Below are 27484 nucleotides of genomic sequence, written 5' to 3'. Positions count from 1 at the left end.
CTAACTTAGTTAAATGAATTTTACAAAATGAACAACCATCAAACACCTTCATATCTAATTGGTCCATTTATTCAAAAATTTGATATTGACACATTTTATTCAAATAATGTTCCCATAAACTATTATTTATAAACTTGTTCACAACTTGGAATTCTTTCGAGGTTATAGCATTCAATCAAGTTAAACTATTAAATTAGATCTTCTTCGGCTGTAAACTATTAATTATGACGTTTATTTTAAATTTTAGAAAAGACTTTGCCGCATGGTTTTTTTTTTTTTCTATTTTTTAAAATGATAAATATGGGAGAAAAACTTGTATGGGTGTGTTTGGTTCGGTGACTAGGGTTTAGAAGATTGAAATGGATTGGATTGGGCTAACTATGATTATTATCTGGTCTCTTATTTAATCATAATATTTTTCCTTCCTCCTCAACACCCATATAAAGGATGGGATTAATGACTCGAGGGGTTATTTGATGGTGATAAAGGATAGTGCATCTTATAAAAGATGATGTCTTGTTGGTAGCATCAATTTTTCTAGTGGGGGTGATGGATGGGAGATTTAGGGGCTTGTGGGATTGGAAGAATGGAAGCTGTCAGTGGCTAAGAGTATAACTACAAGCAAAAATCATTATTGTTTTTTTTATTAGTTAATGGTAAATAGTATTAATCAAAATGGATATGTACAATATACACTAGGCATATCCAGGCAAGGGGAAGCTAAGTTCCCAATTAGATATCAAATTAAAAATAAACAATGGCTAGATACAGATCAACCTAGGCATATCCAGGGGCCAAGAGGCCAAATGAAACAGAACAATCGAAAGTAAAAACAAGCAATTTAAAACTCAATCAAAGGAGTACAATCCAAATTTATTATAAATAACTCTATAAGTATGACTTTAAATCATCTTAAACAACCCCTTTGGTTCAATTAATTTGCTTTCAAACTTCCTTTTGTTCCTAAAATGCTAGAGAAAGTACATAGTAACAGCCAAACAAAACTTCTTTCCAATAGATTTAATTACTGTGCCTTTTGCCTCCTTATGCAACCATTTCAGAGTAGCTTTCAGGGATGACATAATTCTAGTGAACCCCATCCAATGTCGGACAAGATCCCACATAATTTTTGAAAATTTATATCTAAAAAAAATATGATCAATAGTCTCAATATCAGTTCTGCAAAATACACAGTTCTGATCAACTCCTTCAACAAGCAGTTATCACTTGTAAAAAGGTTCCCTTTTATTCCCAGCCTTTTTATTCTCATCTTCTTCAATCTTGATTACTTAATGAATTTGGACTGGAACTAAAATTGGAATTGACATTGAGGAAGAGAGTCACAAAACAAAGAATTAAAGCCACATATCTATAATTCCCATCCACATTTTAAAAAACAAAGTTAAAAATTGAAGGTAAAAGAAACTCACTAGCTTCCTCACTACTAGAGAAGATGATTAAGACACAAAGATTTTTGCCAAAAAAGATGATCGAGGGATGGGTTTGTATTGGAGAAAACAATTGGGGGAGGGGAGGTTTTAGTCAAATAAGACGATCAAGGGAGAGGGTTGTTAGAGAAGACAATTGAAGAAAGACAATTGAGGAGGAAAAGTGGGGGTTGGGGCGGGAAGCATATTATGTATCTATTTAGTTTTTCTTTGGCCTATCCCACATAAAATAGTTAAGTGCCCATTCTTAACTAGCCCAATTGTAGTGTTGTGCTGCACCAAATATGAGCTAATGACGTGGGCTTAATCTATCTTAACCTAGCCTAGGTAACAAACACATCTATAAGAGATAATTTTTCTATATAGGATTTATAGTTTGCTAATTGTAAGATGTCACGTTAATACTTGGGACCGATAGAAGCGGGATGTATGATTTAGTGGGTGGATCTTAATGATGTGGGCTTCCCGTTACTTTAGTGGTCCAAAATTAGTATAATATCTTATGATTGATTGGCTCCAAAACCTATGAGGAACTGCTTTGTAAGAATGGTACAAAATATATTTGTCAACGTGTTTTTAACCAACCTACGATTATGTATAAATCTAAAGAACTTAAGTAATAAAAATAAAATATAAATATTAAAAACAAAATAATATGTAGATCAACACGTTTTAGTTCTCCCAATTAATATTTTTTTTCCTGTTTATATATTTTTTACTTTTCCACCGTTTCTATCGACAACATTCTCTTTCTCATTGTACTTTTTGCCTCTTTTTTTGTTTGCTTTAATTAGTCGTACATGTCAAAAACCATCGATAAAGTAAGTAAATTATGTAATTTATCATAAAATAATCTTTTAATATTAAAATCATCTATATTGTTTGGTAAAGTTAATTCTTTCCCGATAACACTTAAATAACACCTAGTTAACAAAGTGACGAGAAAGGAAAATTCAAGAAATCAGCACTAAAATTGGAAAAAAAATTACTGTAGAGTCTCGAATATTAATAAGTTCAAGAATTAGTATTTATTTATTTCATAAATTAAAGATAAGTACAAAATTTATGGTATAACAATAATAAATCATTAATTATTTATATTTATATTTGTATTTTCTGTCCCACTGCGCTTTGGTTAGATCTCGCTTATTAGCCAGTTTGGATCCCACTCAGCGAATGCGCGAGTCGCTCGAACGCGTTCCCCTGGAACAATCACAACGCTGCTGGTAACAGTGTGTTCCTTTCAGACTGAGAAAGCGCGCAGATCGAAGGAAGATGAGGGAAAGGATGTTTTCTTTGTTTGTGAGTTTCAGAATCCCGCATTGCAGGTAGAAATCGGTTGTTTGGAAAATCCGGCTTGAGAATTTTCGTGGAAAGGAATAGAAAAGAGAAAACGGAAGTGGAGGGAAGGAAAAGGGCGGAGAAGGAAGCAGAGGGAGAGGGGCGCGGAGCCGATGAAGGGCGGGATAGGCGGTGGGGGTTCTTACTCTCTTCCTGCGAAACGGCGATGGAGAGGGCTCGCAATTGCGGTCTTATGCCTCGTTTTCCTCTCCATGCTCGTTCCGCTCGTCTTCTTGCTTGGCCTCCACAACGGTTTTCCGTCCGCAGGTAATTGTCTTCTCCCTTGTTCTGCACTGAATCGAACTGCTGCTCTCCCAGATCTACTGGATCACGGTGTGTATGCCATTGTTTCGTTGCAACTGGGGGCCCGTCCTGCCTCCATTTCGCAATGTGTGTCCCTTGACATTCCGCGTCCAATTCCCGCGTTTTCTTTCGAATTGTTTTGGGTGTTCTTTCGAATCGAGATTTAGAGCAATGCTGGCGATTATTGTGGTTGCCATTCGGTCAGGAACTTGACACTGTTTACTTTCAATTTATCTTTATCTCAAGTGTGCGCTTGACTGTTTCTGCATTTTGGACCTGTGTCCTCGTCAACTTGATTGCACCATTTAATTATTTTTTTAAGAGGGGGGTTTTTTTCCCCGTTTTTTAATCAGTTTAGTGCAATTTACCTACATCATTTTCGTATCCCGTGACTATATTATTTTCTGGTTCCCCCTTTATTATCTGTCTAGATTTTACAAATCTTTGACCCTGTTTATTTTGTTTATTCTGCAGGATACCTGTATGATCAACAACCTGCAGTTTCTGTAAGGCATTTATATTTTCATGAGTACTGTGAAAGATTTCTTTTTTTTAAAATTTAATTTTATTATTATTTTAAATCTTTTTTGTAGACTAGTCATATATTGTTCTTTGCCTTTTTTTTTTGCAGGGTCAATTAAGGCATGTAGATGAGCTTATGAAAAGATTGGGGCCAACTCTCTCAAAGGTTCATTGCATATTGCTCTGATGGTTAATACTCAACTTCTTGTACTAGCTAAATGATCATAGAATTAGTTTGAAAATACTATTTACAGAAAGTGGTGAATATATTTATCTGATTGTGGATAACAACTTTTGAGGGAATGATCTGATTATTTATAGTAATTTGAAATTTCATGGATGAAGAGATTGACTTGCTGCTGATGTTTACAGGCATAGTTTTTGCTTGTCTCTCTCTATATTTTTAACTGATCATTTTTTTCCCAACTTCATTGTAAGGGTGTAGATATTACCTTTGGTTGTACTCTGGTCATAATAGATGTAAACTTGATTTGTGGAGGTTAATCGTTACTGTAATTGAGAGCCAAAATGATGATAACTGGTATACAAATGTGCAGGCTTATTTATAGCTGAACTTTGTGTAGTTGGAGATGGAGTTGTTCCATGGACATTTATGAAAGTCATGAACATAAAAAACATGGAATGCATGCATGTATTCATCTCTTGCATGGTTTAGCGTATGTCTATGCGAAATCCTTTCTTGAATAAATTGGAATGCTTGCTTTAAAGAGATTCCTATCCCTCTATGGGTTTTCCTGTTTTATTGCTGAATGGGTCATTCTCTGCGAGTTTTTCTTACGTGAAATAAGACTATTCAGCATTGATTTGGATTATGCCAGGTAGCTTTTCTTTTCCACTTAAGGGTTGGGAGATTACCTGAGCTTGATTGTTTTTGGAAGTTATCATCTAACATAGACAATTGCTGGAAAGCTTCATATAGAACAAAGAAGATTTTATTTTGTCTTTTTTGAAATTGAGGGAAGCATATGATATTGGTTAGGAGAAATATCATGGATAGATTTTTTTCAAAAAGAGTATTCTAACAGATTATCGTTGTGATAAGTACATTTAAGATGGCATTGTTGCTATCTGCATTGTCCACCTAGAAGAGGTTGGTGAATTTTTGATAGCAATATGTTTACATGAGTGTGAAGCAAACATTATGTTCCTTGCCTGTAATGTGGATTGTGGATGAAATGAATAGCCTTGGAAGATGTCTTAAGGTGCATGCCATTTTTTTGATGATTTATTTTTTACTTGGGAAACTAGACCAGGTAAGGATTGATACTAATTAGATTATATGGACTGTAAGCTGACTTGGGTATAGGATGAAGAGTAACTAAGATTTATGACTGAGAGATACCAAATGAACGTATTTATTGTGTAGGGGAAGGTGAAGAAAAAATGTTACGCACACAAGTAGATGTTAAGGACAGGTTGGATGAACTGATGAAGTGAAGGAGTGCTTGTTGAAAAGGGTGACCTTAGACCTGTTGCTCCACCTGATACCCATGTATAGCTTTCAAGGGAAGTTTGGATTCGCTCCAAAGTATTTTTGTTCAGGGGCTTTCTTACAGGTTGTGGCTTCTTTAGTTTGGAAAAATAACTAGAATGTTTTTTTGGCTCTTTTGTTGCTGAGAGGGATTGGAGAAGGAAAAAAGGGAAAATAATTTAGAAAAATTACAAAAATTCCCCCCCTCCCCTAAACATGTTAATGCTTAGACTTCTTTCCCTTTGAACTCGGATAGTGGGATATTCTCCCATTTATTCTCTAAGTAGTTTTTACCGCATTAAAAATTTGATGCCTCTTGAATTATTTTCCATTTATTATTATTATTATTATTATTATTATTATTATTATTATTATTATTGTTGTTGTTGTTGTATATTAACCAACAATAACAACCAAGCCTTAAGTACCACAGTCCCATTAGCGAGTCTGCTCATGAATCTTCTTTTGTCATTCTGCATGATCCAAGCATAAGTTATAGTGCTATCTAATCCTTACTGTTTCTATCCCAATTGTTCTAATTCTACCTCCACCTCATCCCCTTGCCCTGCCTCTAACAACAACTAAATCACCAGATAGAATGTTAATTGGACTACACTGCAAGTGTGCAAATGACCTTAGCAGCCTTTCCACATCTTATATTTTAGAGGTTCTATGCTTGGCTTACCACAAATGTTTTCATTCTTTTTAGGATTATATTACTCATCCGTCTCACGTCAAGCTTTACTTTTTGGGTATGTTGTTTCGTACCAACGACATTCAGATCCATATAGCATAGCTTGTTTGACAACCGCCATATATAACTTTTCTTTTAATTTTGAAGCGTTCTACAATCACACAAAATTCTTGAGGCACTTTTCCATTTTACCATAGCCGCCTAAATGCTTTATATTACATTTTCTTGAATTTTCTCATTTTGTTTGCACAATCTATCCTATAAATTGTAATCTACTCATAATGGGAATTTCTTAACCATTAAGTTTAATGTTTCTTTATTCCTTGTAGAATGACTAAAATTACATTTCATTGGTCAAATAAAAGCCATGTGCAAATCTCTCTTATTTTTCCTAAACTTTTCCATAATCTTCTTAATAGACACAACTGTTGGGCTTTTGTGGAGCCTAGTTGTGTTTTAATTTGGATGACAACCCGACCTCTATTTAATTAGAGATTTCTATCCTAAGGTTTAGTCCATGGAGCGAAGGCTTGGGCCATAAGCACAAGCCGTACTTGTGGCGTTGCCCCCGGGAAAATTTTGGAGCCTATTCGGAACGGAACCCTAGGCTCAACATATAAAAAGGATTGCTTTCAGGTTATTAGGGTTGGCGTGGTTGTACCTGCGAGAGAGCGAGAGGGAGAGCATTGTATTGCCGCACTTTCTGTGTTTTCTTCCTGATAATATTGAAATCCCTGTAACTCTGTGGACGTAGGCAAAATTGCCGAACCACGTAAATATTGTCTTGTGCGTGTGATTGAATTTTCTTTGGCGTTATTTTTCCTCTATTTTGTTTCCCACAGGTTTCGGGAATTTGTTCTTTTTTTCCCAACAACAACCTCTGCAGTCCTTTGAGCATAAAATCAAATTGATTCCCCTAGGCCCGTTTTTGTAACCTTAATTTTGTTCAATTACTGTTTCCAAAAAGTTTCATTATATGATTCATAACTTTAATTACATGATAGTTAATACAATTCAAATATATCCTTTAGTTTTGTGCATAGGAGTTGTAGGTATTAAAATTCTTTTTCTATAGTCATTGGAGATGTTTTGGTACTTATATATATATATATATATATATATTGGATAAGAAGTACTTATATAATTTTGTTAAATAAACTAGTTAACCGTATTCCTCTATAATCTCTTGAGCATTTCAAAACTTAGTATCACGAGCCAAACTTGTTCAGGGCATTATATTTGCTTGTAACTAAAGGTCTTGCTTGCATACATGGGATGGATAACCATCATGTAAATAGTAATGTAGGTTTCGATAACCATCATGTAAATAGTAATGTAGGTTTTGTTCTTTGAGTAAGAAAATGCTTTAGTCTACAGTAAAAGTTCGACTCTTTGGTCAGTTTTATGTTTTTTTGTGCCAGAGTTAGAGTAGCATAGAAAGTTCTTTAGGGGAAGGTGAGCATTCATCAGTCATTGTAAAGCTCACTAGTTATTGTAAACATGTTTAGCCTACTTGCTTCCTTTGCTAAGCACATGTTGACTATGGAGAAATGAATAATGTTGCTTTACCGTTTACTATGTGACTCTTGTTTACTTTCATGCTTGTTTATTGCTGTAACTTAACTTTGTAAGGCTGAGAATTTGTTCATGTGGAGAAACCATGGTATACTTTCGGCTGACTAATTAAGCAAGGGTGCTACAACTAATGCCACTGAACCCTTCACAAGGAGTGAAGTGTTCGACAGTGACACTTAGGGATGTCATTTGATATTACAAATTTTCATCATCTTTGTTTACATGAGATGGGTAATCATCATGTAAATAGTAATGTAGGTTTTGTTCAATTTGATTAAGAAAATGGCTCATTGTATAATGAGAGTATGATTCCTTAGTCGGTTTTATGTTTCCTAGTGCTAGAGCTACAATAGTACAGAAAGCTCTTAAGGGGAGGGTAAGTGTTCATTGGTCATTGTAAAACTTAGTGGCTATTATAAACGTGTTTAGCCTACATGCTTCCCTTGCTAAACACACATTGCCTATGGAAGTTTAGATAATGAATTACATTGCTTTACAATTTACCATGTGACTCATTTACTTTCTTGCTTGTATACTGCTGCAACTTAACTTTGTATTTAATGATTGAGAATTTGTTCATTTGATATTGCATTTTTTCAATTTTTCATCATCTTTGATGCATACTAAACATCATTGACTCTAATTGTGTATATAAAGCTCAAAGTTCTCTACTGAATAGCCTTTACATTTGAAGGAATATTAACTCTCCACAATCTATTGCCAAGAAAAAAGGAATGAGAAGACTTGTTTAGATGAATAAAGAACAATTTACAAGTGAAACTACCAGAATTATGCGAATTCTAGATCCTAACACCCCCTTGATGAGAATAACAAAAAATCGAACAACCCCAAGAGTGAATAAAGTTCCTCCACCTTTCTATCAATGAGATTATGGCAAAACTGATAATACCAAGAAACTTCCTAGCTATCCATAACAAGAAAAGAAGAAATAAGTGCATCAGGTTTGGAAAAAAATTGAAAAATGGAAGGAAAAGCAATAGAAAAGCAAATATTCGCAAGACAAATGTCCTTCCCAAACTAAACTCTACACCCATTTCCACAATATATTTAATGCTGGGGAAGAACAAAGAAGTTTTACCAGTAAGATGAATTTCCATGGGTTTACATTAGATACTCTATATACTAGCTGTGGGCATGCATGATGCCTGTGCTCCTTGGCTTTTGAGCAATAATTGTAATTAAATAAATTAACAAATAAATAATCTTTCAAAAAATAATTAATAAACATATTTAAAGAAAAATATTATTTTAGGGTAGTTATGGATGGTTATGGAGTATTTTTGAAATATTCATGGGTAGTTATAGGGGCATTTTTGAAATATATAGAGTTAATTATAGGGCCTTTTTTGGAATTTTTATGGGTAGTTGTAGGGGCATTTTGGGATACTAAAAACCAATGTTTTAAGAGGTGAAAGCGTAAGGTGAGGCGTAAGCATTTTGGGATTGTATTTTTTTAAATAATTAATAAATAAAATCAATTTATATATAGTAAAAAAATGAGAAAAAAATTAGAATAATGGAGAAAAAAACATAATTTTTAAATATCATATAGGCCAATTTTAGCTAACAAATTCAAACAGTACATGTTAAAAAATGAGCATGAGCCATAACATTACAAAAAGAAGAGAGCCAAATTAAAGCATGACAATGTCTCATCATCAAAGATTCTTAGAATCTAAATCTAAATGAACACTGGAATAACACTGGGAGTCTGCTACGAACAACATTAGAGAGAGCGACGGTTGATTACTCGAATTAGTTCGAGCTGAGACCTCAGACTGAGAAGAGATCTCAAAGCAGAGAGGTTGTAGGGGGTCGTAGAGAGAGACGAGAGGCTGTAGAGGGTCGTTGGAGAGAGATGAGAGGTCCGAAAGGGTCATCGGAGAGAGATGAGATGTTAGAAGAGGTCGTTGGAGGCAAATCAGAGGTTGGAAGGGGTCGTCGACTCGTCGGAGAGAGACGAGAAGTTGGAGGAGTCTTCGAAGCCAGATGCAAGCATGGAAAATGACGAGAGCTCCGAAGGGGTCATTGGAGAGAGATGATACGTCGGAAGTAGTTGTCGGAGAGATATGGAAGCTTGGAAGAAAGAAGCTTTGTCGAGAGAGGGGGGTTTTGACACTCGTCAAAGCCCTATCAGGCTGTTATTTGTTTTGTTTTGTTTTTTTTTTTTTTTTAATTATGATTTAAATCAGGCTGTTCCCGAAATGCGTACGCCTTTCCATATGAGGCGTAAAAGGTGACTTTTTTCCTGAGGTGTACACCCTCTCCCTTGAGGAGGATTTATGCCTTTCAAGTTACGCCTTTGGGCGTTTTATGCTCAAAATGCCTCAAGGTGTGCCTCACAAATGTCTTTTAAAACATTGCTAAAAACCAAACCTGGAAAGGGGAAATTCCCTTTCTAATGGTAGAGATAATATTAGCATCCTATCCATTCTCTTGCGAACTGAATTTACTTTCAATAGCCTATGCCTAAGAGATTCAGTTTCCAAGGGAAACTGCCATAGCCATTTGCCCACTGAAGCAATGTTTTTAGACACCAAATTTCCTAGACCCGGGCCTCCCTTCCCCTTGGATCTACCAACCATCTCCCAACTCACAAGATGATCCCTCTTTGACCATCGGCCAAAGAAAATCCTGCATAATTCACTCAAGCTTATGAGCCCTTTCCACTGGAATCTACAAAAAAGGAAAGAAACTACAAATATATTTGAGAAAGACTTGTCTGAATTAAAGTAATGCCACCCCTAAGGAGAAGAATGCTTCCTTCCACCCATCTAAATGTTTAGACACCTTTGGGGGATCTCTGGATCCCAAAACCTGGTAGAGGATTACTACTGAAAGTGACTTCTGAGTAAGATAAGGTCACTGCCAACTCCTGCACCCCGCAAGCGCAGCCCAGCGGAAGTCACCTCAAGAGTCAAATTAAAAGCAGCAAGCCTACACTTTTCTAAATTAATGTTAACCTCGAAGCTAATTCAAAGACATGCAGAAGAGTGAGCATATAACAAAAAGTGTTCCTATCATCTGACAAATGCCTATACAAGGCCCCCATCAATGGCCCTCTCAACCATGCTGCTCAATACGTTAGCAACTTAGAAGAAGAGGAGATAAAGGATCCCCTTGCCTCACTCACTTAGAGGCTGAAAACAAAGTCTTAGGTTGAACATTACTAGTTACAGAAAAAGAAGTAGAAGAAAGACAAGCCCCAATTCAGCCCCTCCATATACCACCAAAACCCTTTCTATCTAAAGACTCTGCCTAAAAATCCATCTAAATACTGTCAACTAACCCTATCATAGGCCTTTCCAAAAATTTAGCTTAAAAATTAAACCCTGGTTCTTGCACCTCCTAACGTCCTCCACAACCTCATTAGATACAAGTACAGCATCCAAAGTATGCATACCTCCCACAAAGGCTGCCTACAAGCTATAGGCAGTAGTCCCTATCACCACCTTAATCCAATCAGAAAACCTTAGCCATGATCTTATAAGTACTCATTGTCAAGCTAATAGGCCTGAAATCATTAACTCTAACAGAATCATCTTTCTTGTGAATGAAGGTGATAATAGTCGAATTCATACTCTTGGGGATCACCCTGTTAGCATAACACACCTGAAACTCTTTTAATAAATCTATCCCAACCACATCCTAACAATTTTGAAAAATGGCTAAGTTAAAACCATCCAGACTTGGAGCTTTCTTCCTATCTATACTGAAAACCATCCTCTATTTGTTTTATTTATTTATTTATTTTTGTTGGGGTTGAAATCCTCTATTCTTCCAATCAATGGAAAAATCAGTGCTTCTCTTTTTCAGGAAAATTTGAGGATCTATTGCTTAGGCTTGCTAAGAAGAACCTTCGAGATTGCAAATCTATATGCTTCAAATTCTCTGGAGGATCCATCCTTCAAATTTTTTTGCTTAGGAAACTAATATTTATTATCAGGAAAATCCATGATTCAAATAATAAAATCAGAATAATAGAGGCATATTCACTTGTGGATTTGCTTCATATAGGAAAATCACCAAAATGAAGGAGAGGAGCAATTGTGAGTATTACAATTTTGTGAAGGTGGAGATTAGATTTTCCATTGATGTGGCAGACACTTGCATCCGTTATTATTAGATTCACCAAGATACCCTCTGAACAATTCCAAAAAATAAATTTTCATACAAAACTTTGCCTTTGAGGATTCAAACCATTAACCTAAAACTTACTACTACATGCATGGCAGGATCTAAAAACATTTGGTTTATTTCTTCAATGATTAACTTGAATTTTGGTTAAAAAAATGATAAAAATAGTCTGACTAATAGCCATTCTGATTGCACTAGGTACTAGATAGCCTTTGGTTTGTTGTCTGGTTTGGGCATAAAAATATTACAACCACCTTTATTATCCTTTCCAATGTAACCATTGAACTACTATGGAAAGGGTTTGAAATGGGGTTTTCTTGGTTAAATCTTGTTAGTTTTCTATTTCATTTTTCATTTTTGGTTCTTTTCTTCACTTTATTTTGTTTGTTTGTTTTTTTTTTTTTTTGGGACTTCCTATCCTCATCTAGGCTGTTATGGCTCTTTCCTCTATCCAATACATCTTCTTTTTTTATCTAGAAAAGTATGAAAGTCTTTTTACCCCCTTGTCCTTTGTATGATATCAATCATATTATTCATATTTCCCAAAATTGCCTTTTTAGGTTTTATGCTAAGCCTTCACTAGGAGCATAAGCGCTAATAGTATCTTGTTCTAAGACCATCTTAATTTTTATTATTCTATTCTCTAATTCTTTTAACATATACAACTCTACCTTTTAGTTTATTTTCTAAAATGGTGCCGATTGCATTATTATGTGTTTCTTTTCTTGTGTAACGAAGTTTAAACTCTAACTTGTCAATTTCTTTATATTTTTTTTCCCATTCTTAGTTTCTTAAAAGGAAAATTTTATTAATTTGCTCTTCTAATCGCCGTGTCAACTATCTCCATGCTTTTACCTCTATCTTCCCTATGTTCCAATTTTGCTTGCTAACCTAACCCTAGTTTCCTCAACTAGCTTTTATACTTAGTAAGATTTAGAATGGTGTGGGAACGCTAGCATATTTTACTGAACTTGAGTTGCGATTTGGGCATGAAAGTGTAACCTATTACTTGTGGGGGGATGCCTTGGCAAGAAATCGTTATAGGACAAAACTATAAGGCTAGTGAGCCAAAACAGACAATACATTATTAGAGTTGGGTTGAGACCATTGCATTTGGTATTAGAGTCATATTAAGGGTACTATAATGAGGGTGGGTCCTATACACAGGTGTTGATCACTCTAATGAGGGCGCTAGAGATTGGATGCAATGTGATGGTCTTGGCCCAACTCTGCTGAGGCATTGTTTGCTTTTGTCCACTTCTATAAAAGGTGCCTCGCATAGTTGGAGTCTGAAGGTCTTGAACTCACTTATAAGCCTAAGATCTCCCTACTACATGCTCGATGTGGATCGTGATATGATCTCCTGCCCAATCTATATTAGCCCACATCTCTTTGTAGGGCCTACATCTCTATGTAGGATCCATCCATATGACCGCACCCCTAAGGTGGCTCTGATACCAAATGTAACGGTCTTTCCATATCTCCCATGAGGTATTGTCCGATTTGGCCCATTGACTTCGTGGTTTTGTCCTATAAAAGTTGCCTTGCATAGTTGGAGCCTGAACCATCCTTATAAGCCCAAGATTTTCCTAGTACACATCCAATTTGGGTAGGTGTTAATGATTTATATCATAGAGATTTTTGAGGTTTATGCTGGCTATCAGCTACCTAAGATAACACTCTTCCTTTAGCTGAGCTTGGGACCAATTGTGTTTATAAAGATATAATTGACTAAGTGCAACACTAGTGAAGTTATTCTTTTTATATTGATTAGCATTCCCATGCACATTTTTCAATTTTAGATTGGTTTAGTAACTTTTAAAAAATATTATTACTTCTAGAAACCAAATTTTGATTGCTTGAGCTTGGTTTACTAGGTGCATGTCTAGGGTTGTTGAATGTGAAAACATTTTTGGGTAACACTTGAATAAGAAATTAATAGTTGGTGGGAGATATCAAAGATGTCTAGTTGAGAGTATGAGAATAATTTTTTATACTTGTCTAAAGGAGATGAGAAAAATTTTAACAATATATTATGACGAGTATTTTGCACAAAAAACGATGTTGCAAAGCTTCTTTGAATTTGATGAAAGGGGGTGATCTCAAGCAAAATCATGAATATCTTCATATCTCTATAAGTATCTCAACACACCTTTTAGTAGGAAGGTTGCCATTCATGTCACTCATTTGTTACCTCTGCTTATTTTTAATATCCCCCCCCCCCCCCCCTCCCCCCAAAAATACTTTGTTTCAGGATGTTATTCAAAACTTTGTCAAGGAAGTTGAAAATGAAACCACTGGTAGGGGCGCCATTCAAGTCACTAATCAAAAAGGTCCGGCTTAACTATTTTTACTTTAAAACTTTTGTGAACTGTGGCAAACTCTTCCTTCTTTTCCCAAGTGATATTAATTGATTGAATTTTTTTCTTTATGAATATTTATAGGTTCCCCTATGCCGCCTTATGTTGTGCCGAAAGCACCTTCCAATAAAAATGTACGTTTTTTAATGATATTTCAGAAAAGTCCTATTACTATGCTGCTGAATTTTTGGTTCTCATATGGCTTCTATGATTAACGTTAAAATTTGTGACAGAGCCCAAGGGTTGATAGTGTAGGGAAAGTCACTGGACGTAGGAAAGCTGTTGATGATGAAAGTGGAAAATCTTGTGAGCTGAAATATGGGAGTTACTGCCTTTGGCGTCAGGAAAATAGGGAAGAAATGAAGGATCGTATGGTTAAGAAATTGAAGGACCAGCTTTTTGTGGCCCGTGCATACTTTCCCACTATAGCAAAACTTCCAAAACATGGTAAATTTTCACATGAATTGAAGATGAATATTCAAGATCTTGAGCGTGTTCTCAGTGTATCTATTACAGATGGCGATCTTCCAAAAGAGTAAGTGATAATTACTTTTGCTATATTCTTAGTTTTTATTCATGTTTCAAGATCTAGAATTGTAATTTTTGCTTCTATGAAATGCAGCTGCAAATAATTGCCGTTTCTGCTACTCTGGCATAATGTAAATATTTCATTTTTCGGAAACATGTTGATGATAAATTGGAGTTCTATTATAACTTTGCTTTCTTTTTCACATGTCATACATAGATGTGCTTGTTATGTTTAAATTGTTTTTTTTACCCTGAGTCTTGTCAACTGGTTTTTGTGTGATTCCCCTTACACAATGCACATGCTTGACAAATAACTTCTGAGTTGCACTCTTTCTTCGACATGAGTCTTTGTTCTTCTTTACTCATTGTATTTCTTTATCACTCTCCCTTTTTCCTTATCTTTTTTTTTTTTTTCCCTTCCCTCTCTTCTAGGCTTCTTGTCCATGGGCTGTATTTTATGTATTTCAATCTGTGCAGCCTGTATATGTGCTGGTCTGCTTCATAAAAAAATATGGTACCCTTTCTGCCTGGAATTGGTGGGACAATGGAGCTCAAATCCATGTGTTTACAGCTGCTCTAGTCAACTTATTATTATTTGAATTATTTGTGGTTTACCTGTAAATAATAAATGCTATTCTGCTATAACATGGCCTGGTCTTTAAGTTTTCCTCCCTTTCAAGTTTTAACCTTGGCCCCATAGACATTGTCCTTGGCAAAGGATTTTGATGCATGATGGTACAATTTGGAGAGATGATCTGATGGGGATCATACAAAGCAGGATTTTTGCATTTACCTCAGGTGTAGGCTTAATTTGTGATTTTGTTTGTTGGAGTTTAATCTGTAAGTTTTAGTTTTTAGGGATTTGATACTGTTTCCTTATTTAGTTTTTGGAAGAGAAGCCTATTTAATGGCTCCATCTTGTAACGTTACAGATAGCTTGCCTGACTGAGAATTAAAACCCTAATTAAGTTTTTTTGCCTTTTTCATGTCCTTTTAGTTTTCTCTTATTTATAGTAGATGAAAACATCTGTTCAGTTGAATTGCTGCGCCTGTACATGTTGCATGGTCAATGGTCGTAGGCACATATTTCTCACATTTCAATACTGGCAATGGGTGCTACACCTAGTGAGTGTCCAATATTTAGGCACAAAGATGCACCTCTTCTCCCTCAATCTCTGCTTTTGCATGCTTGCTGCATTAAATTTCATTGGGATTATTGAATTTTCATGAAATGCAGAGTATGATAACTTATAATTTGTTACCAAAAGCCCACGGGGAGTAATGCTTTTACAAAATCTCAATGGATATTTTGAATTTCCAGTAATTTTAGACAGACATTGGATGATTTAAATACTTTGAAGAATTTCATTCAGAAAATAACAGTGGTCAATTTTTCTAAAATTTTACAGAAGCTTGATATATTCTGGACAAGTTAACTAGGTATTATTTGTTATTTAAATTTATTGGTATCTTGAAGCTCATAATTATAGGCCAGTTTAATTGATTAAGTTGGTTTTTTGGTTTAATTTAACAAATTATATTTGATAGCATAAGATACCTACAAAAGCTATACTGATATATAGACATCTCTTTTTACTTTTGCTGTTCCCCACATCCTTTCCGCAAACTCTGATGATTTAATGCTGATCCAGAGATACAATATATAGGTTTATCAGCTATAAAAAAAGAAAAAAATGTCAAAACTTCCACTTTTATAGGAATTTTCCTGCTTTTCCATCCTATCCTTGGCAAATTTAAGTGACACTAATATTTAAAATTTTCAAAATTTTAATTTCACCCCTTGTAGTTTATTATAGATTGGCTTTTAGTGTATATTGTGCTCTTTTCTAGGTGTGAACAAATATGATAAAAGTGAAACTCTGAAATGTTTTGCCATTTTGAGTTTATGGGCCAAATGCTAGCTTGTACTAGGCTTTCTTTGAATAAAATTCAATGGTATTCAAGATGCCATGCCTTCATCCCTAGGACGCCAAGTACTGGATAACTGGATCAATCAAAAGTTTGATCGTCATTTTTAGATGCTATTTCCACATTGTTCACAAATATTTTTGACAAATGTTTCTTATTATTTGATTTGTATCAGTTTTCATCTCTGTGTTCTGGGTTAGGATTCGCACTATTGCATTGTTTTGGGCTTCCTTGGCCTAGTTGTTTTAAATGGTTGTCCTTTTTGATCTTCAGCTTGATTGGTTGGCAATACTGTTTTGATGTTTTCCTCTATTTTTATTTTTTTGTTTTATTTCTAAGGAAGTTTTCTTAAAATATTTGTTGTATTTTCTTCTCTATTATAAAAGAGAACTATATTGTCACGTGTAAGTATGTGCTTGTAATATATGCATCTTATATACAATATTTTGATTCTAAATCATGTGAGATCTTTGCTTTTTATAATTTCCCTGTTTTGCTTATGGTGTCTTTCTTTTCTTTTCTTTTTTGAAATAAAAATTGGTATTGACTTTTGTTGAGACAATCATTTCCTGGGGCCACTGGAACTTCCACAACAAAAAGTTAAATTCAATTACCTTGGTGTGCGTTTACATATCAACAATATACACAAGGTTTGGGTCATTTGTTGCAGTGGTCTTGTGCTGCAAGTTTCATGCTATTACTGTTGACTGATCAAAGCTGTTATTTTGCCTCACATAGTTTTCACTGGCTGTCTGTTCTTCTAGGATTGAAAAGAAATCACTCAGGATGGAAGCTTCAATAGCTAGAGTTAAATCAGTTCATGTGGAATGTAGATTGTAATAATGTTGACAAGAAATTATGACTAATATTTGATATGATATCCAAAGCTAAATTCAATGTTTTGGTGTGAGTTGACATGACCACCACTCATTAAGTTTGGGCCATTTCTTGTGGTGGCCTTTATGCTGCATGGTTCATGCTACTTCTGTTGAGTTAGCAAAGCTTTTTCTATGCATCACTTAGTTTTCACATGCCATGGATTCATATTGTTAGATTCTTTTGTGAGTGCCCAGAAGCACTAAAAAATATTTTCTGTTCCTTTAGGATTGATAAGAAATCGAATCGGATGGAAGCTGCAATAGCCAGAGCTAAATCCTTTGTTATGGATTGTAATAATGTTGACAAGAAATTAAGACAAATATATGATATGACTGAGGATGAGGCTGACTTCCACATGAAGCAGAGTGCATACCTTTTCCAACTTGCCGTCCAGACTATGCCAAAAAGTCTTCACTGCCTGTCTATGAGATTAACAGTTGAATACTTCAAATCTCCTTTGATCGATATGAAACCCTTGCGAGCTGAGAAATATTCAGATCCAATGTTGCAACACTATGCTATTTTCTCAAGTAATGTGCTTGCGTCGTCAGTAGTGATCAATTCAACTGTAATGCATGCAAAAGTGCGTATACTGCCTTCATTTATGTGCATTAACAGTTTTGATTTAAATTTTCACATTGATTTTGGTGATGGCACTGATAGGTTTTCCTGCATTGTTCAGGAAAGTGGGAATCTGGTATTTCATGTTGTGACAGATCGAAACAATTACTTTGCCATGAAACTTTGGTTCTTAATAAATACTTACAAGGAAGTGACAGTTCAGGTGCTGAACATTGAAGATCTTAATCTGAACTACCATGACAAAGCAACTTTGTTGCAGCTGTCGTTGCCTGCGGAGTTCCGTGTTTCCTTACAGAGTGTCTATTATTTGCCCAAAAGCGGATCTAGAACAGAGTACTTATCTGTTTTTTCCCATTCACATTATCTTCTTCCTGAGATATTCCAGAATTTGAAGAAAGTTGTGGTTATGGATGATGATATCGTTGTGCAACAAGATTTGTCAGCCCTGTGGGATCTTGACATGGATGGGAAGGTAAATGGTGCTGTGAATTTTTGTGGAGTGAGGCTAGGTCAGCTGAATAGTTATACGGGTCAGAATGGCTTTGATGGAAGTTCCTGTGCTTGGATATCTGGATTGAATATAATTGACCTGGTCAGTTGGAGGGAGCATAATGTTACTAATGCCTACTGGAAATATGTACAAGAGGTAAGTGAATATTTCTTTTACCTAATTTCCTTTCATGCATGCCTTTGATGGGGTTAAAATTCAAAGTGGCTTGGATTGAGTTCAATGTCAATCTAGCTGAACCCAACACCTGTTTCAGCTTGAGGCTGAATCCAATATTGAGCTGCTACTATTCCAATTTTAAGATTTAATGCTTGGGCTGAAAGGAGAGAAAAAATACCTAGTGCACAAGGCTTCAATGTATATGCCTGGGTTATAGTCAGATATATTATTGTCCATTGCATTTTTCACATTTCTTGATAATGGATAAAAACTAGGGTAACATTTGCAGTGTCTTGTTGGACAAGCTAGGAGAGAAAAAGGAATTTCTAGCCGATGGAGAAATGACAAGAAAAAATTTGAGAAAATGAAGACAATTATGGAGAGAGAGAGAGTACAAAAATTGGAGGACAAGGTACTCCTACAAGAAAGAGAACCCTACTCCAAACCATGTTAAAAGACATGCCTATTGAAAATTCTAGTTTTAAACTTATATTTTCAGGTAGAAACATGCATAAGAAATATACAACAAAACTATAAGCGCAATTATAAATGCTAGTCAAGATGCATGTGCAAATGAGGCAAGTTCAAGTTATAACTTGGAAGCACATGATATTTTTAGGTAAGCACCAAATCTGAAACTGTAGCAGAAGGATTGGCCCAGAACTATAAAATTTTGTTTTTAATTAAATTATTTTATTATTTTATAAGAAGTTCAAATTCCAACCCTGTTATATGGAATTTAGATTTCTTATGTGAACAATATTAACCCATTTGTATCAATATATCTTTTGACAGGGGTGCTGAATTCTTTTGATGGATATATACTTATACTTTTTGCCTTAATTTCATTTGATTAAATTGTGGTGAAAATGGTTTTTTACTCCCAAGTTTGTCTATTCTAACTCATGGCTTTGAATTATGGTGCATTTTGTCCTTATGTCATCTGATTAAAAATTCGTAGGTAAAAGTATAATAGCTTTCCAGTTTTAATAGTCTAGTTTTAGGAAGATATCTTTTCACATAGAATGCAAATTTATTTCGTAATGAAAGATTGGAAGATGGTATTGTCATTGCTTAGGGTAGGATAATAGAAAGGCCCTTACATAAACTATTTTAGAAATTAAAGAATTTTTTTATTGAATATAATATTGAATTGAGGAAGACCTCTATGGGGTATTTTTCTGTGAGTAGACTTAAAAAGTCTATGCAAAATTATATGTATTTACAGTGGGCCTATATAAAGGTATTCTTGTGCCAAAAAAACGAAAAAAAATAAAATGTTTGTCAAATATAATAATTCAATAAAAAGGCATTAGTTGAAAACTCTATACTTAATATAAAAAAATAGCACGAATATTGTAAATTATTTTTGGACAAAACATCCATCTTTTAAAACTATTTGTAGAAGAAAGTAAATTTGACCCATATAGGTTTAGATTTGAATGTAAAAAAATCTATTTGATTGAAAACTAAAATAAAAGCAATGGTATTATAAAAATAAAAGGTACATTCCACAATAAAATAGGTGAATTCCTCTGCTATCTTAACATTGTTTAGATAATAATTACTTAAAATTTTAATGGATGAATTTTAGAAATAAAATTATAAACCTAGAAGTACTTCTTATGTAATGAATTTAATTGAAATTAAAAATGATCTAAGTGAACAAAATTAACTATTACATAGGTTTTAGGTATCAAATCACAATTTAGAAATTGTTATAAACTCATTGATATTTTCAATAAAGAAGCCATTTATTAAGATTCTTCACAAAACCAAAAAAGAATGAAAAATTTATGTAAATACACACATGTATTTATTTGATTTCTATATATAATTCTATATAAATATTAAAATTTAATATTTCTCATAATTTTAGTTGGAGCATTTCAATTGTATCATGTTCTATACTTTAGGATTTGTTGTCTCCCTGTATCATACATGGTATCATAATATCTCATGTCTATGTTTGTGTTTAACAGTTTTAAACAAAATATGAGTTTTTTAAAATAACTTTAAATATTCTTAATTTAATATTTGGAAATTTAATTATGACAATATATTATTATTTTTTAAAAAAGGTATAGTGTATAGACTTTATTAAGAATTATAAAAATATTTTACAAGCTTATTCACATGTAATCATGTGCACTGCAGTACACGTGACATATATACAAGTTAATGCTAAATAAGGCAAATCGTGTTAAAAGTACATGTTTTGTTTAGGTAAACGCTGAAAACTCTGCAAAATGCTTGGCATAGGATTATACAAGTTTGTTTAAATTGAATTGTTTAATTATTTTATAAGTTGGGTGTAGATCAAATGAAATTTAATAATTCATTTAGATGTGAGTAGGATGAAATCTCAATCCTTTTATATGGAATTTGGATTTCTTACGAGAGCAGCGTTAACCCTTTTGTACTGGTATGCTTTTGCTAAAATTGCTGAATTCTTTGGATGGATGTATACTTAAATTCTTTTTTCCCCTTCACATCATTTGTTCAAAATTGTGCATGAAAATGTTTTTATTTTCATTTTTCATTTTTTCTGGGTAGGAGCTGGTAGCTTTGAATTGTGGGATTTGTAGTAGTAAATCTTTTTATTCTTTTTTTCCGTAGGCCACCTGATTGAATTTTATGGGTGAAAATGTAGTATTTTATTTTGGCAGTCTACTAGTCTAGTTTTAGGAAGATGTCATTTCATGTAGAATACAAATTTATTCATTATGAGAGATGGGTAGATAATATCATCATTGCTTAGGAACTAGGGTATAGGACTATTGGCTCATATAAGAAGATTTTAAAACAAATTTAGAAAGCAGTTATTTTTTTTTTTATTTTTATAAATTTATAATATTGTACTTAGTGAAGGCCAGTATAAGTGTATTTTTGTGTAAGCTAACTTAAAATAAATATCGTACTTCGTGTGGCCCCATATAGTTTTTTTTTTTGTGGGTTTTCAAATTTAAAGTAAAGAGTATTTTTGTTAAATACAATATTGTACTTGGAGCAGGCACATATTAGGATATTTTTACATCAACAAACTTATAAAAGTAACTATTCTTGTTAAGCACAATGTTTTACATGCTTAACACATTCATACTTTTGTATATAAAATGCTTTATTTTCTTTCTCAGTCCATCTCTCTCTAGAATGATGTTTTTCTGTATGGGGTTCTATTTTGATTGTGATATTCTAGTTAAAAATTTTGATAACATGATATAGTCATTAACTAATAAATTTTAGTAGCATAAAATTGCTGCAATTATTGAACTTAGTTATAGTGTTAGAAAATTTGGGTGCTGATTTCCACTTTTTTGTATTGCATGCTTCATTTTCTACAACACCACCAAACCTTTAGTCCCACTAGGTGGGGTCGGCTATATGAATCATTTTTTGCCAATTTATGCAATTATGGATAATTTCCTTTGACAAATTTATGGCTATTAAATTCTTATTATCTTATTCTAAGTTATTTTAGGTCTACCCCTATCCCTTTTATTGTCCCTTACAGTAAGTAATTCACTCTTTCTCACTGGCGCACTGTGTGACCTACATTGCAAATGTCCAAACCATCTGATTTGTCCCTGCTTTATCTTATCTTCTACCAAAGTTATGCCGAACTTACCACGAATATGTTCATTTCTTAATTTATCCTTTAATGTTGTACCACTCATCCATCTAAATATTCTCATCTCGGTGGCTTTTACTTTTTGGATACGTTGTTTCTTAGTTGCCCAACATTCTAATCTATATAGCATAGCTGGTCTTACATTGTCCTATGAAACTTTCCTTTTAGTTATAAGAGTATTTTACGATTTTAAGTATACTCGAAGCACTTCTCCATATTTCCTAACTTGTTTTAACTCTATGTATTACATCTTCTTCAATTTCTTCTTTAGCTTGCATAATAGATCTAAGGTATTGAAATCTAGTAGTGCTATTGATTTCTTCATCATCAAGTTTAACTTTATCTCCAATATTCCTCCTACTACTATTGAAATTACATTTTATGTATTTTGTCTTATTTCTACTTATCTTAAAGCTTCTAGATTCTAAAGCTTCTCTTCATAATTTTAACTTAGATTCTACTCCACCCCTAGTTTTATCAATTAAGAGAATATCATCTGCAAACGACATACGCTATGGAACCTCATTTTAGATACTCCTAATAAGTTCATCCATCACCAAAGCAAAACGATAAGGTCTCAAAGCAGACCCTTGATGTACATCTATTGTGATGGGAAATTCTTTAGTCTCTCTACCTATACTTCTAACACTAGTCACTACTCCCTCATGCATATCATTAATGATATTAGTATACCATAGAACTTCCCTAGGTATCCTATCATACGCTTTCTCTAAGTTGATAAATACGACATGCTGCATTCTCTAATTTCGTAAATTAAAGTAATTTATCATTAATAATTTTATTACATGACTTGTGATGATGTTATCATTCTATTAGCTAGATGGTTAAATTTTGACTCTTAAGCTAGTCTATGATAATCATGAAGGGACCAAGGTCATGGTGGGATGATGGATAAGAATTTGTTTATGCAATCTGCTTAACAATCAATAATCAATCGACAACTTATGTGGATGAGAATAATCACAAGTTGGGGCTGATATATTTGTACAATTCAAAGTTGATTGTCGTATATGTTTAATTCTATGTGGATGAATCGACGAATTTTCACTCAAATAATGTGTGAAGATATACCATTAATGTTTTCATTGACAATGGATTGATATTCATGGGAATGACAAGTTTCTTATGGTACTTGCTCAGTATGAAATAGAAGGTGTTAACACTGCATTTTAAAGCCAAAGTTTATATTTTTTTCACAACCAATTGATAGAATGCAATCTATTTATGAACATTCTTTAATAGCTACAGTTTTTGATGACGTATATAGGGACTAAAAGTTTTAATCATTGATTTGGATCCAAGAAATGTTTCTTTCTTAATACTACTTTCCATTTCTTGTTAAGTTTGCAAACACAATCCTTTTATGTTCAAAATTTTACTTATCATGCTATGGAATCAGATTATCACCCAGGTCTAGTTTGGTGGTTTTGGGTTGGTTGGGTTGTTTGTCCCGCCCATATGGGAAAGCTAGGTGTAAGTGGGTTTTGAAATGGTGGCCATATTTTTTATTTTTTTATTTATTTCCTCCTTTCTGTTGTCCCATTTGGCCTCCTACCCCTTGAAGGGAAAACTGCTTTTTAATGGGACGAGCCTTGCTTATCCTGTCTCAAATCATGTTTCTCAATTATCTGTTGTTCATTAGCTTGGTATTTTGATTGTGTAAGAACAATGGCAAACATCCGTTGTACTGTTAAAAGTTCTAATTTTTGCCTTTATATTCCTACACAACAGCAGCTGAGCATGGGGGATGGATTGCCTGGACCTGCTTCCTTGCCTGCTAGCTTGCTGACGTTTCAAGGCCTAGTTTATGCTCTTGATGGTACATGGGTTCTGTCGGGGCTGGGTCATGACTATGGGCTTGATATAAAAACCATTAAGAAAGCTGCAGTGTTACATTATAATGGGAAAATGAAACCCTGGCTTGAGCTGGGAATTCCAAAATACAAAGCGTACTGGAAGCAGTTCCTGAAACAAGAGGATCAGTTCATGAGTGAGTGCAACGTCAATTCGTAAGTAGGTGATGATCCGGGTGCTGCTGGAATGTATGGAAAAAATCTAGCGATCTAGGGTTTCTAGAACCATTGACGTCCGGATGACCAGTACCATTTTTTGTGGTTGGGAAGAAATCGCCTGAGCAAAGGCTGGGAGGGGCAATGATGATTACAAGGATGTGATTGCTGTGTTGAATTCCATGCAGGTATTTCTATTTTTTTTTTGGGTAAATAAAAAAAAAGAAAGAGAATTTTATCTACTTCCCGACCAAGCCGAAAGCAAAAGAGTCTCACAAATGCCGCATTTGGCAGTCTTAAAAAGGCTTGAAATGCCAAAATCTGATGGGAAAATGCAGCTGAAAGAGAAGAGGGGCTTGGTTGTGTACTCTGGCGGTGAAGAGTAACATGGGGGGAACCTCCTTTGACGAATATTTCTGTACACGGGAGTTGTTCATTCAAAAGCTAATTGTGATATAAATGATCATTGGATTGAGAATATGCCAGATGCTTTGACGCCCTTAACGTTAATATTCTTTATGGTTTTTAATCCATTCGATTTATACGTTGTGGACTCTTTTAACAATTTAATTTTGAATTGTTTAGTTGTAGTTCTATTTTTTAACTGCTGCAAAAAAGAAGATGAGTCGGAGTATTGGGAGTGCACCAAATTTGTATGGGGTAAAATTCAGCTGTTCAAATTTTTATCTTATTTTTTTCTCTGGGTAAACTATGAGTGAGAGGAAGGGGTTATTTTTCAGCTATTACAAAACTCAGTTTTAATGGACTGAGGTTATTGAGTTTATTTAAGATTTGGTATTCTAAGGGGTGATTTGTAACCGCATACTGAGTGTGTTTTCAGAAGATATACGTCTTTTAAAAATAATTTAGAAGAGTACTTTTTGACATAGTACTCAAGTGTAAAATATTACTAATTGACACTAAGTGCAAGTGTTTTTTGCAATAAGCATTTATTTTTAAGATGTTTTAAAAAGGGGTTATTTATATATTTTCTTTACAATTATATTCTTGACACGTGTAAATAATAGAGGAAGAGATTATATATATATATATATATATATATTTTAATTCAAAATCCTATTAAAAATACATAATAAATAAAAATTATATTCTAAAATTTCTACAATTATAAATTAAAAAAATTTAACACTTACTAATTAATTAATCAATATAAGAAGGCAATATATTTGCTTAAATACTAATTATTATATTAAATTTTTATTAGATAATAAGAATATTAGTTTTATCATTAAATTACAAATGTCAGTTAAAAGATTAATTAACATAAATATTAACACTATTAATGTACATTTTAAAAATAATTTATATCTTTAATTAACATTTTGTATATATTTATTTTTTCTTATTCAAAAAATAATTAATATTTATATTAATTTAAATTTTAATATTTATTATTTAAAATATAATAATAGAGTGATTATATTATATTATAGGTGCATTGTTGTCTGAAAGCAAAAATAATGAGGACAATTTGATTCGCAAAGTAGGATTTCCACGAGAATGTGATTCTTATGAAAACAAAAAAAAAAAACGTGAGAATAAAATGTCATGAGCATCACATTTTTGAAAATCTTGAAAGATGCTGTAAATCAAACATCGCCTAAGGATAATGTTTGAGATTATAAATTTCAAGTCTTTGTATTTAAATTTATAAAAAAATTCAAAACAATTTGACACTATAAAGTAGTGTCTGGGAGTATGATTTTTTATCCTCATATTTGAATTTGGATAGATTTATACAAATTTTAATATAATTTTTTATTACATATTATGCAAATTTAATCCAAACCCAAATCTAAAATCTTGAATAAATTATATACAAATTCAAACCAAAGGTCTGGAACACGTATTGGCACCCGTTGTAAGAAAATTTAACATACCGTAAAACTAGTCGCAGTCAACTACATCACCGAGATAGTTTCTTGAGGTACACTGATTCATTTTTTCCAATTCTACAATGTCTTATCATGAATTTCTTGCCCCTCTTGGCGTGCCAGATTAGTCAGAGGCTGTAAATGATTAGGCTGGAGATTTGCATGATAGATCGTACCACTACTTAATTTTCTTCTTGTAAAATGCTTTCTTGTGTGGGTTGGAAAGCTTGTTGGGGATGCTTCTTTGATCTTCTGCTTGGGCAATTAGAAACTTGGACAATTCACTTTCTAGAATTGTGGAAAGGATTGAGATGGAGAGATTATGAATGAATCGTGAATGAAGTCATTATATCAATTTCGGTCACAAGCATAAGGACAAAGATGATAATAAAAATCGTAAAGGGAGAATGATAGGAAGGTGAAAAGATTTATAATAGAAGAGGGGAGAAAAGACAAATAAGAGGGGATGAATTAAGGGCAGGAGGAGACGAAGAGATAAAAGATGCTGAGGCTATTCTAGTACATAACTATTACATTATGTGTGTTGAATTGATTGAGAGATCTCTTTACAATAACCATTACACGTGACTGGGACAATTTTCTTGTTTAGGTGGCCACTTATGATTTTTTCAGATGGTTGAGCAACGAGTGGCTCACTTCACCTAGGCGTCCTCCCCTTTTCACCCCTAAGGCGACTTGGTAATAATTCATTCACCTCACTTGGTGATTAAGTGACCTCTTAGGCTGGGTGACCTTCCATTATTCACCTTAAATGTTTCTCCATCTTATCTTAGGGATGTCGGTGACTTTTCAGCAAATAATTCACCTTACCTCAAAATAATCTACCTTATGCCAAACAAGGTTAGCTTAGGCGATGCTCATCATGTACTTCATTTAATAATCATCCTGTAAGCCTCTGTGCGAATACTGAGATTGGGAAATTATGACTATTTTTCTAAAGAACTCTTTTAAACAAGTATCCTGTTCAGGTGTGACAAAAAAGATATTTGATAAAAATCAAACACCTTTTGAAGTTATGATATGGTTGAGATGAGTAGATGGTGAATTGATTAAAAATTGACTTGTTTCGCCAACCCCCATCAAAGGTGTAAAGATAGGCATCCTAAAAGACGTAGAAATCGTAGAAAGAGAAAAGAAAATAAGGGAGGTACCAAAACTACATTATAAGAGATAAGGAGAGGGAAAGAGAAAGGGATAAAGTTAGGGAAGCAGAAACAATAAAACATTGAAATAAAGGATAAAGTGGTGTGAATGCCAAATTGATAGTTGTTTGTATTGCGAGAATTGAGTTGAATGTGGTTGTTTGTTACATTACAATTGAAAAAAATCATATATTTATACTCTCCCCTTGGAGTTACAACTAAATTATACTTAAAACATAGTAATAGTTATGAGTCATAATTTTAAAGCATATAAATGTCCAGTCATA

General features: G+C 33.8%; 1 protein-coding gene across 3 annotated transcripts; it reads left to right on the top strand.

The window, feature by feature from the left end:
- The first annotated feature begins 2570 nt into the window (after positions 1-2570).
- On the top strand, positions 2571-24683 carry LOC131159222 (probable galacturonosyltransferase 7). 3 transcript variants are annotated; one of them, XM_058113949.1, is made up of 9 exons: positions 2571-3056; positions 3567-3598; positions 3724-3780; positions 13788-13866; positions 13978-14027; positions 14127-14428; positions 17455-17812; positions 17912-18457; positions 23862-24683. In XM_058113949.1, the coding sequence occupies exons 1-9, from the start codon at positions 2903-2905 to the stop codon at positions 24141-24143; spliced, it is 1860 nt and encodes a 619-aa protein (XP_057969932.1). In that variant the 5' UTR covers positions 2571-2902; the 3' UTR covers positions 24144-24683. The 3 variants fall into 3 exon arrangements, with proteins under 3 accessions (XP_057969932.1, XP_057969933.1, XP_057969934.1); XM_058113950.1 differs by having other exon boundaries at positions 2596-3056; positions 23865-24683; XM_058113951.1 differs by lacking the exon at positions 2571-3056 and having other exon boundaries at positions 3578-3598; positions 3724-3803.
- The last annotated feature ends 2801 nt before the right edge of the window (positions 24684-27484 follow it).

This window comes from Malania oleifera, chromosome 7 (assembly GCF_029873635.1).
Source record: "Malania oleifera isolate guangnan ecotype guangnan chromosome 7, ASM2987363v1, whole genome shotgun sequence".
Classification (NCBI taxonomy): Eukaryota; Viridiplantae; Streptophyta; class Magnoliopsida; order Santalales; family Ximeniaceae; genus Malania; species Malania oleifera.
Note: the sequence above shows the minus strand (reverse complement) of the source record. Positions and strands in the feature narration are given on the sequence as shown.

Coding starts and splice junctions, on each gene's coding strand:
- LOC131159222 (XM_058113949.1), top strand. CDS start 2,903: ATGAAGGGCGGGATAGGCGGTGGGGGTTCTTACTCTCTTCCTGCGAAA. Junction 3,057..3,566: donor CAACGGTTTTCCGTCCGCAG/GTAATTGTCTTC, acceptor TTTATTCTGCAG/GATACCTGTATGATCAACAA. Junction 13,867..13,977: donor TCAAGTCACTAATCAAAAAG/GTCCGGCTTAAC, acceptor GAATATTTATAG/GTTCCCCTATGCCGCCTTAT.